Source organism: Prorops nasuta, unplaced genomic scaffold (genome assembly GCF_024137725.1).
Source record: "Prorops nasuta isolate Cenicafe-Biocafe unplaced genomic scaffold, Cenicafe_Pnas_1.2 PNAS00014, whole genome shotgun sequence".
NCBI lineage: Eukaryota > Metazoa > Arthropoda > Insecta > Hymenoptera > Bethylidae > Prorops > Prorops nasuta.
Window position 1 is genome coordinate 1,044,040 of NW_027116811.1, and position 12,580 is coordinate 1,056,619.

At 38.7% G+C, this 12,580-nt stretch overlaps 1 protein-coding gene across 1 annotated transcript in view; it reads left to right on the plus strand.

The window, feature by feature from the left end:
• Positions 1-12,580, plus strand: part of slo (calcium-activated potassium channel slo) — an 81,385-nt gene that overhangs the window by 47,735 nt on the left and 21,070 nt on the right. Inside the window, exons 8-12 of the mRNA XM_066735497.1 lie at positions 1,537-1,647; positions 3,732-3,837; positions 6,392-6,544; positions 6,621-6,776; positions 10,278-10,390. Coding sequence (XP_066591594.1) covers positions 1,537-1,647; positions 3,732-3,837; positions 6,392-6,544; positions 6,621-6,776; positions 10,278-10,390 — 639 coding nt within the window. The remainder of the gene's footprint in view (positions 1-1,536; positions 1,648-3,731; positions 3,838-6,391; positions 6,545-6,620; positions 6,777-10,277; positions 10,391-12,580) is intronic.

The following is a 12,580-nucleotide window of genomic DNA, read 5'->3' on the forward strand; positions in this document are numbered from 1 at the left end:
TTGATAAGTATCTAAATGTTTCTCTGAAAACGTAATATACATATATGAGAGACGTTATTAAATTTGCGCATCCTCGAGTCTCTTGGTACGTCGGTCATCGAGCGCACTGAAATACCGTTGAATCCCGATTCCGGACTGATGCGCCGTATAAAAGGGTGTAAGCTTCCGATATTCGTTTATATACACACTCGCGTTGCGCCTCGAAGAGAAAAATGTGGGAGGGAGAAGATTTCTCCAGAAGGAAAGTAATTGGGAGATTTATTGCAGACGAAAGGGGAGAATTCATATATATTTATATATATATATATATGTATATATCGCCAAGCATTTTTCTCGAAAAGTCGCAATGTTGAAGGTTTCACAGCGAGACTTGGTTTAGACACGAAAACTGATCTCATTGGTAGGACATACATAATGTAGTGAATTCAATAGCCACGAGAAGTGATAACGCGTTATCTCTGGAGCAACTGTAATCATTGTTCCATTCGTAGCTGTGTGTGTGTGTGTGTGGTGGTGGTGGTGGCTATTGAGTTCGTAACGTGCCGCACGCTAGATATCACGAGGTAGTTGACACAAGCATGAAAATAGACAATGGTCACCTTTTGCTCCTTTCTGCAGCTCTAAGTCTCATCTAGCCACCACAATTTTCTTCTTTTTATTGATATTCTTTGTTATTACAGCAGGAGTATGTTGGATGACGTTTTTATTAACGCACTTGCATACGTAAATACTCACACATGCACACGAGAACACTCCTCCCCCCGCACACATACACTCACACTTGTTTATAAACAATTGGCACGCGTAGATAGGTAAGAAATCTTGTGCTTGGCTTGTATTGGATCGTTTAATAAACTTACACTTGAACAAGCCTGCACTCTCACCTATTTTTATACTTCTAACTCTTATTATTTGTTTTCCAAGCATTGTATATTTAGCACAGTGAAATTGTACTCTCTTGAAATAGGTATGTGTATTTGGTAACTTTGATCACGTATGTTGCCTCTTACGACACGCACGTACACATACACACACACACACACACACACACAGACCAATTTTTCCCATCCCGGTAGGTAAGTCTTCCCACTGGATTTAAAACTGTTGGCAGACGTGTTTGCTACGTGCGTAGAGCAATGCTTTCTTTGCAGAAACTTGGAAAATTATTTTTTTTATCGATCGATCCAATTTTTCAAAAGATTTGAGTTCATGCTGAAGAAATTTTATCGCGGCAGCAGACTAAACTGGTAAAAGTAAGAGAAGATTTTGATTTTCTGACTATCGCGTGATAAATCTTCATTTTTCTTTTTCCTCTCGCTTCGACCTCTCGCATGTGCTAAATTAGTGCTGAAAGGAGGATGAGGAGAAGGCGAGAGGATCAAGATAATTAAATTGTTGACTCAAACGCGTGTATCACGTAGAACGTGATGAGTTTGGTAATTGCTTGAGACCTCTTGTCCCCTTTAAACTTCATTTCTGTCCTTCTCCGACGTTTCTACACTTTTGGAAGATCTAATATATTTCTTGTGTTGGCAGACATATTGTTGTGTGCGGCCATATCACTTATGAATCCGTATCGCACTTCCTCAAGGACTTCTTGCACGAGGATCGAGAGGACGTCGACGTGGAGGTGGTCTTCTTGCATAGGTACGAACAATCCGTTCCCAATTATTTCTTCCAACAAAAATCAATGATTTTCTCATGAAATATAAATACACAATTCTTTCTTTATATATAGGATAAAATTAACATTAATATATAATTATTTAATTTGATTCGTGGTAAACGTGTATCATCGCTCATATACAATCATTGTAAAATTAAGTAAGTCTACTGCTGTAATAACGTAACAATCTACATAATCGTTATAGTACTCTATATATATATATACATATAGTCTTGTCACGCTAATCAATTAATTTGTTTGTTAAAAACGAAGCGGTAAGTATATGTGCACGGTGTCGTTAAACGAAGTGTGTGCGATACGACAAGAGCAAATCAGACTTGCAGAACTTGGGTGTCCTATGCGAAATTTATATTCTTCATAGAGATTCAGCGGGTATTTTCACGCCTGGAATATAATCAGATCTGAAAAGTTAGCAGTACTTGTTGCACTCGCACTGGGTGAAAGAACGAAAGGCTCGTGCAGAGACGGTGGAAACTTGGCGTTGGGACATTTTACAAGGCGCTTAGTTTAATTCCGGACTCGAATTTAATACCAGTTGTAAAACTCGCGCTCGTCGTTGCTCCCGCACGGCTGACAATTGGATCTCGATTGAATATCGCGCGCTAGGATTCCTTTTATCATTGAGATCCGAGAGAGTATGCTCGAGGAGAACCGGAAGTCTGATCGCTGTTGCCGTAAGGAGTGAACTGTGTTTCTAGGAAAGAGCCAGATCTCGAACTGGAAGGTCTCCTGAAGAGGCATTACACAACCGTGGAGTTTTTTCAGGGTACCATGATGAATGCTGTGGATCTGGAGCGCGTTAAGGTATCCCGAAACCTAGAAAAATCACCAGCACCAATACCAATGTACCATATAACACGAAACCTCGACTAACCAACAAACCAAACATCCATCAAAGCCTTCCATACGGCAGCTCGCTCGCTCGTTCGTGCTTTTTCTTCCTTGCAGTTCTTTAGGTTATTACACGGTATACTATAGAATATATCTGCTGGCCATAACACGCTGTGGCGATCGATCGATATTATTCATACATATATACTTATGTTACGCCACGTAATACAGATTCATAAAACTTTAACACTGTTTATCGTCATATGTACTATTATACGTTTCTCATAACGCTGCGCATATATATATATATATATATATATATATATATGTAAAATTTTCCTTTTTTTATTCCATCTGTTTCTCTTTTCTTTTTCTTGCCATCTATACACATGTATACCACGTCCATAAATATTTGTATAGAGCTTGGCTCTCTACGACTCTCTATACTATTTATATATATATACATGTGTATGCAACACTCGACTGCAGCAACCTTCGCTCTACATTCTATTATTCTCTATTTTCTCATCCTGTCCCTATCCGTCTTATCGCACTTTCTTGCGAATTATGGATTCACCCTCTACCGTGTTACGGATATCGGTAGGCTGGTCCCGGTCCAATTGATTCCGCGTTTGTCGTGAAAGCATTCAGACTTTCCAGCAAAGCGATACCTTTCAGCGCGTCACCTGAATGCAAAATAACTCTGCAGGGGGTGATTGTATACATATATATATATATATATATATATATATATATATATATATATATATATATATATACATATATTTGTACGTAGAAAGCAACCGCCTGCGACTGCATGGTATGCTGTATTGAGCTATGGAGCCGGACCAGCGTGCAGTAGAGACTTACTTAGATCTATATTTATATATATCATTTATTATTGTGAATTTTTTTACGCGTTTTGGCGATAGAGACTCTCCGAACAAATGAGCAAAATTGTGAGAAATAAAAATTTATATCTATAAAGATAAAGGTACAATTGGGTCGTTCTGATTATAGTAGACGATCGTACGAAGAGTCGCCAGAACACGTACAGTCATATACTTTCAACATTTTCCATCAGATCTCTGTCGATTCGAATGGGTGTCGGTTGACACGAGTTGAATTCGTGTGGGAAAAGGTGCGCAGAGAATTTGAGGTGATTTTTATTTATAAAGAGAAACGTATCATTTGCTGGGCTCGTGTCGTTTAGGAAACCACCAGATCTCGAATTGGAAGGACTGTTCAAGCGGCACTTCACCACCGTGGAGTTCTTTCAGGGGACCATCATGAACCCCATAGACCTACAGAGAGTCAAGGTGAGTCTGAGACACCGTAAAGAGACCACCCTATCGTCAAACACTGCATCACTTTTTTTCCAATCGATTTACGGAAATATCCTTGACACTTTTTACAAAAATCGTCCACCCCCTCACATTTTTCTCTATCGATCCTTGTCTCCGAATCACCCAATCACAATCCATGCTCTTTCTCTTCTTCTTTTTCTAGAGTCTACGTATTTCTCTTTGTCTTTATACATGTATAAACGATCGAGTCCTCGAACCTTTGTATGCAGCAGCAGCTTCTATTTGACGTCTATAATATCTCTTCCCCATCTATCTTCATAAAAATTTATCGATAAACTCATCATTTCTGAATTTTATTACAAACAACAAAAAAATCAATAGTTTCAAAACGCCTATTGTTTTTTCCCTTTATTTTCCCCTCCAAAGTATCCATTTTTCAATCTATTTTTATAGTACATACTATAAAAATTAGACAAATTACGTTAGTCGTATTAAATTAATAAATATTACGTTGTTGATCCTCCAGCTGTGTTTCAAATTTTTTATCCAATTTTTTTTTATCAATTTATCTTCAATATCAAACAAGAATTTTTCTATCAATTGAAGAGTGTATGAAAATTTGTAAATTCTAGCGAAGCATATGGAAGGATCAAGGACTAAAACGTATACAGTTCTGATTCCATATAAATGTTTAGATTTAAATATGAGTATAGAAAATTGAGGGAGAGTTATTAATGGTGATTTAATTGTTTTCTGTTTTAAATTCTGGAGGGTTAGCATATGTGATATTAATAGTAACGCGTGAGATAACGAGATACGAAGAGACGTGACATTGCTGTTGCTTTTGGTAATTATATAGCAGAAAGAGCTGGAAAGTGACTTGAGCCGATGACAAGTGCTGTTGTTTCAGGATGATTGTTGCCTGTGTGTGTCCCTGTGCTCGTTATAGTGTTCGTGATACCTTTATGAAGCGTCCTTCGTTTGCTTTCGTGTCGCAATGCGATAGCCGATAACGTCCGTCAAATATCACGGCGCTCGCAAAATCCGTATATAAAAATCATTTCGACCGTTTTCAGTGGCAGCAATTTTTGGACATTCGCTGCACAAAACTCTCCAAGCGATCTTTTCATTATTTATAGGATGAGTTCTCGTGCTTGTATGATTGTTTGTCGAGACTATTCCCAGAATGGATTTTAGTCTCTATACGATAATTCTATGATACACTGTCCCCTACCTCCCCATCATTTCACTCTTTACAATCAGACTCATTAACATGCACACCCTGTGTCCTATTAATACCACGTACGAGGAAAACTCCCTTAAAGGTTGTCTTACACCTAAGGATAGATCCATGCCTGTTTCGTCAACCCAGAAGGGTAAGTGCCCGTGTTTTTCTCGTGGAGCCTGATACATAAACGGCCATTATTTTATATTAGTGAAATAGCATTTCATAGAATAGAGGATAATAGTGTTTGTTAAGTACATACATACCTTGCATTGACACAGTAGAACCGGATGATATGTTGTTTGGCTGCTTGTATTATATGAAGGTTTCTCCCTTAATCCAATGTTCATATAGATCTTTCTACTAGGCCGAATCCTCCTTTTTTTCTATCATAGAATACCTACATAGCATAAAAAAGACAATCTTTTACAATTTTTATCAATAATATTAGTGCGAGGCTCTTTTCAAGGGCATGCTTCGTAGATCTCTATTCGAACTTATCTTCGATCGAATGCTCGATTTTTTCAAGCTAAGATTTTATATTTTCTAATAGATTGTCTTTTTATACCGTAGCCTTTCCTCCTAGTTTGGAATGCACTAGTAATCCTAGATTACCGGTTTTTATATATGCTCATCCTTATAATTCAGTCTGATCATATTTTCTAGTTGTATAAAATATTCTTAGAGAATTGCTTGAATTTTTGTTCCATTAGGCAAATAATCTAACTCTGTTTATACATAGTTTTTGCTACTAGAGGTGCACACGGTTAAAGAAAAATCTAGCAATGGCTAGAAACATAGATACCGTTTGATCGGCATGGATCACAAAGCTCCATATCCGTTTGCATACTCCAAGCTAAACTTATATAGGCGAGGCTTATAATATTAATATGTCCGTGCGCTTTCGATACATCGAAATTGGATCAAATCTCCTATCTTTTTACTCGAAACCGAACAAACGTTTTCAAATCTTAATTATTCATCAATTTTCAACACATCTAATCATTTTATCCTAAAAATCATCACGATATCATTACTATATATTTACGCAAATATATACTTATACACAAGACCCGAATTGGACAAAATATCTTACACACAAAGCAATCTCGATAACAATTTATCATTTAAATAACACTGCTCGTCGTTATAGTCTATTTTTCTACTTTGCTACATTTCCCAATTTTTGGCTAACCTTAAAAACATGTCGTGCACACCGTCATGGTAAAAATATGCAATTTGCATTTTTTATCGTGTGGTCCTCCTCTTATTCCATACACTCATCTCACGAAAATCTGAAAATCTTTTGAATAAATGATAACAATGGTGGTGCGATTTTAGGTACATGATGCAGACGCGTGTCTGGTGCTGGCGAACAAATACTGTCAGGATCCTGATGCGGAGGACGCGGCGAACATCATGAGAGTCATCTCCATCAAGAATTATTCAGACGACATTCGTGTTATTATTCAGTTAATGCAGTATCATAACAAGGTACATTTCTTAAAGATTAAATATCGATAGAGTATCGAGCTATTCTCATCGTTAAACTGAATAATAAAATTGTTAGGCCTATCTACTTAACATTCCTTCGTGGGACTGGAAGCAAGGCGATGACGTCATTTGCCTGGCTGAATTGAAGCTGGGCTTCATCGCGCAGTCCTGTCTGGCGCCAGGCTTCAGCACAATGATGGCCAATCTTTTCGCCATGCGTTCCTTCAAGACGGTCAGTAAAACGTCGTCCATCGACAATTTCCAGCCATTTTTAATCGCGCACGTATAATCAGTACCGTTTTCAAGGTTATCCAATTCCTAATGTCCACAGTGATTGGCGCGAACGAATTCTTCTTTTATTTCTCATTTCTTTATTTACATACTCGAATGAACAATTATAAGTAGTACTTGTATATTTTAATGGAAAAATCTTTGATAAGTAGTAACAAGCTCCTCGATCGATTCATTATGAAATTTAATTCTTTGATTTACCAAAGTACTATCCTTACTTTTATGATTTTTACAACGGATATAGTCGAGAGTCTGCGATTGGTATATACAAGGTTCTTCTTTTTCAATCGACATTTTTCCTTTCTTACAATTTCTTTGGAGTAAAATTGACTTGGTCAGTTGAGGATTTCACTGTGGACAAGTTCGCGCACGCGCAAGTGAGTGTGTTAGGTGTATAGGAGCGTGTGTGTGACTTGAAGTGGTTGGTTGATTGGCACAAGTCGCCCGATATGCAGGCTTGGCAGAATGACTACCTGCGTGGAACCGGAATGGAGATGTACACCGAGACACTGAGCCCTACCTTCATTGGAATGCCCTTTGCCAAAGCCACTGAGTAAGTCGGTCCATGACCAATCCACAAGCAGATATCGCGCAACTTCCGTTCAAGAGACCAGAGACCATGCCCATTACCTCAGCATATTATCAGTATCTCCTTTATTCCTCGTCTCTCTCTCTCTCTCTCTCTCTCTCTCTCTCTCTCTCTTTTAATCTCCACTTTTTGCTTCACATCCCTTCAAAAGAGAGCTTCCTCCAGCGTTCATTCAGACTCGCGTCGTCTCCCTCGCTCCTCCAAATTACCAGTCGATACTTGTACCGAAACTCGTGACTCCCTCCCCCTCCCATTTCTAATTCTCTTTTCAACCACTGCAGCTGTTTTGCAACGATAGCTCCGTGCTATTACGTTCTCGATCGATATAGCCAGGGTTATGGCAACCATAAGATTTTACGAGCTGTTCGACGCAATAATACTATCAGGATTCTGCCTATTTTATATTTGCCATCGGAAGCTATTCTTTAATGGTACCTCGTACTGTCTCAACGACGTATTAACCGAAATGCTTCGCGTTAAAAGCAGCTTTCCTATTTTATTGGCCAATTTAAATATCGCGTATATAAATAAATGTTTTTATTGTTATTGTTATTATTGAAATACAGGAGCGAGAAATAATTCTGGAGAAATCTGTGAAATATTAGCGTCGGTCTCATTGAAAAAAAGTAGAGGTTTGACTCGCAAGAGGATTTAACGTTCCGGGGTTGCTCTTATGACGGGATTTAACGGCGACGCTCTGTTTTCAAGCTGCAGTTTAACGATCGCGCGATCTTGAGAGTCATGTTTAAAAAGTCTCTTTGAAGGAAGCACGTACAGCTCTATACAGAGAATTTATAGGACCACTAGCTGCGGAGTCTCGGCATCTCCCAGCTTTCAAGCTCTCTTCTACTCCATTCGAATTCCTTCCTTCTTCTTCCTTTTTAAGTCTTTTCTCCTCCTCCTTCTTCTTCTTCTCAATAATCTTTTTTTTTCAGCAAATCCCAAGAAACGACTCTCCTTTAATCTCTGCCTCTTCCTTTCTTCCTGGCTGTTGCTAATGACAGCGAAATCACTCGAGAGGGTCCAGTGTCTCTTGAATCGGAAAGAAAAGAGATGAAGCTTCGCCTTTCGCCTATGTCTCTCACTACGCTCCACTCCGCTATGAATATATATATATAAATATATCTTTATATATATTTATATATATGGAACTCATCTATATATACATAAGATATACTTAAACGTGTCAACAATATTGTACAAGCCGTATCTGTGCTACACCTAATCGATGTAAGCCACCCCTCAACGCTTCAGTAACGTTCTGTACCTTCACCCTTCTTCTGCAATAATATTTAACAACGGCCAACGTTAACAATAACGCATTAACAAGAAAATAGCGTGCAAGCCTTGCGGAAATTGCCAGTCGAGCGCGTACTGCATCACCAAGATCTCATCTTGTCCGTTCGGTGTGCTCCTCAAAATCGACATTGCAAATTGAATTAACGTTTTTCTAGAGCTCCCATTTATCATGCCAGATTTCACTGTAATTTCTACTTTTCTTTTCTCTCTTTTGGAACACTCGCGAGTATAGGGCTTCTGTCTGGGGAAATAATATGTATATACATATATATATATAATAAGAAATCGAGTGATGTATACAATTTATATAGATGTACCGCAGCAGCTCTGCTGTAACAATAATAACGAGCAGAGAGTTTTTGACCGGCATCACGTAGTACTAGTACAGTGATTTAGGGGTGCATGAAAGGGTTGTATATGTGTCTAAATGTAAAACTCGTGCACGAACGAACCTCGTACATACGCAGTCGGAGCGACGCGGTACGGCACCGTCATCGCAACGCTCGAGAGAAGAGGACGACTTGGATCGATCGACTTTGCTAGCTCCTTTCGCGATTCGACCTTACCACTGCCAAAACCCTTTCACGACAGAATGGCCTTTATCTGCCATTCCTCGAGCTCTAGGTAGTCTCCACGCAAACCGACCGGAAACTACCGAGTTAAACTTTTACCTTGCCATTTCACCTTCCATCCCTCGCTATCCGATATATCTTGCGATAAAATCTTGCATCATAAAACCTCACCAATTGCCCCTGTCAGATCGTAAATTGTTTCACTCAACGTTTCAATTGGACAGTTTTTCTCCTTAAAAGTTGTGCTCTGTATATTTCTATATAACAGCGGAAAGGAGTGCAAAGGCGATCGAACGACGACACGAAACTCGAGTATTATTTGGGAAAAGTCGAATTTTTGACATATCGCTCCTCATGCATATATATATATATATATAAATATCCTTTATCTCAATATATCGTAGATACACTGGTTCCTTGCAATAAGAGTGTCGAACTGCTATCAAACTGCAATTAACTTGTAAAATATTTAGCTGGAATATATTTCGATGAGATTAGGTAGAGAGAGAGGAGTCATTAGATTCTAGTCACGCACCATGAATATATTTTCATTTCTCTCTCGTATCTCAGTCAGTAAAGTATATTTTCTATTAACCAACAGCGTTGCCACTGTGTGCTTTTGCTTGACTGAAATTCCTGAAACTTGTATCGAATGAGATTTTTGTATGTTGGTCATGTCAGATCTAGCTAGCTCTACTAAAAGGACGAACTCGGTGTTTCGTGTAATTTTTTGTGTTTAAATGAGAGGGAGGGTTGAGATGTACCGATAGATTTTATTTATTATTATTTTTCTTTTACGTGTGTGTTGGTTGACTCGCGAGAAGAAGAGGAGAGTGCGTAGAATAGAATAGAGAGAAGGAAAGAGTAAATGTACGCTTTTTCGTCTTTTGACTTCTCGCTTCTCGCGGGTCGACAGCGATACGGTACGTCGTGGATCTTGAAGGTTTGATGACGTGGAGGCCCTGATTGGTTGGTGTTTCAGTCGCCGGACACTCAAGCGTGGCAGAATGATTACCTGCAGGGCACGGGCTGCGAGATGTACACGGAAACCCTCTCCCCGTCCTTTACCGGGATGACATTTCCCCAAGCCAGCGAGTAAGTTCTCGCTGCCACTGGCTCTGCCACAACTGCAAACTTACAAGATAAACACGTACAACAACTCGAATATGCTCTAAATTACAACTCATTACATCCGACTCGTTCATTACTGTTTCACAAACACGACGAATCCACTACACAAACACTCTACACAAAAAATGTTCACCCACCAACCATCAATACTCTCTTTATCTTATTACACTAAATTAATATCTCACAAATTGTATAGATAATCTACGGATACCCATTACAGAGATACGAATACCCTCACACCTCTCTATTTGACCTCGGTCTTTTTAACGTCCCCGAGATTTTTCATAGACCCACGTGGTCGTCCTAATTTTTCCCGTAGGATTTTTTGTGTAGCTCTCGTTTTGTCTTTTGAGAAACCGTCGAGTATTTTTTCTTTTGTGTCACTGTGTACGATTGTTTGTATTTTTTGACTGATATTATATCTCTCCTTTGCCCCTTGTGCACCTGTCTTTTTTCTATTTTTCTTTTTTCTCTTCACAACTATATAGTTTTTCACGATTATATATTTGTATAGTGCATCGTAGAAGCGCATGGGATGGACGCAGATTTTATCGCGTGAAAATCATTTTCCGTCTACCTATGTACAATATGTATGGAGAGAGTTTTATCTTTCTGCTCGATTTCTTTGGACACACGAGCGGAGCTTTTTTCCACTGGAGATCGGGCGAGTAATTGGACGCGAGCAAAATCAATTTGTGGATTGCTAAGAGTTTTTAGGGTACAGTCGGAAATTGCCTAAGTGGTTGCATCACGCGATCCGGGTGTAGGAAACGATTTTGAAAATGTTCCGCTTGGATATAGCGTGACTGTGCTGTGCAAAGCGCAAACAACGATCAACCCCCTGGACGTCCGATGTCCCTGACATTTTCTACGATAGATTCGCTGGACGCTACTCACTGCCTATATATATATATATATATATATATATGCCATTGTACCGCGAAGCCCTCCATTAAATTAAAATCCTCCCCCGGGAGAAAACTCTCAAATAGCTCAAATAAATTCCTCTCGATAATTCGTTTCATTAATCACTTTGAAATAAGAAATAGACCGAGCTCCAAAGTTTTATTCAAACGCCCCTGACTTTTGCCAAATCGATGAGAACGATTTTAGTTAACTGTTCGCGTATAGATATATATACATGCATGTATACTGTATATGTATGTGATATAAATTTGTCAGCGTTTGTCACTGCGTCGATACATTTTTTTTAAATTAAGGTCGCTCGATACAGGCACGATTCTAACGCGATAAAATCTGCATCTGTTTCGGTAGAGATTTCTACTTTCTATACTCTTTGTCATATTTTCCTTGATTTTTTAAAAACTAGAAGTGACGCGCACAGTTTTCTTTTGACAAGCACAATATTGATTTTTTTCAGTCAATCACGATTTCTATGTTGATCGAACGTGTCAGCTCTGAACTTTTTGTCCGTAATAGGTGAATATTTTGATCGAGCCACACCTCTACCTGCCCTTGCTGCGATGTGTATCCATAGCTGTAGCGTGACGATATTCACTTAACACCGGAATTCTTTGTACACGCATGCCTGCTGCTCCTTTATATCTCTTATTATCAATTCGATATAATAATAGGAAAATGTCTCTGTACAACTTTTTATGATTATTAACTTGAAGGCGACTAAGAATCATATTTACAGCAGAAGATGGCAGTATACTCGCTTGTAATAAAACTAAAAGACAATCTTAAGGATTAAAATCTCTGTATAAATAAACAAAAGCACCGATTTTGGATTTGATGCAGAGCTGACATAGGAAATAAATAAAGTTTGACGTTCGCTCTTTCTTTAGGAGGTGGTTATCATTTATTTTACTTTCGTTATCTAATTCTGACCAGTAGCTAATTTCCATTCTGCATTATCACTCACGCATTTCGTTTATTAATGTTAGCAGTCTTCTTTTGTTTGAGTTTGCATATTGTTATGGATTATTCTTTATTATTTGTGTGTGTGTGTGTGTGTGTGGAAATAAGGGGTGCCGATTTTCCTAGCAACAGACATCCAGTAGTTGAATCCCGTAACTGATAGAACATCCCCAGACTAGATAATAATCCATGTATCTGTGTTTGTCAAGAGTAGTCTCCCATTTCCCTAGACTGGCGAACTTTTTATTTACACTTATGTTTAGAGAGTCT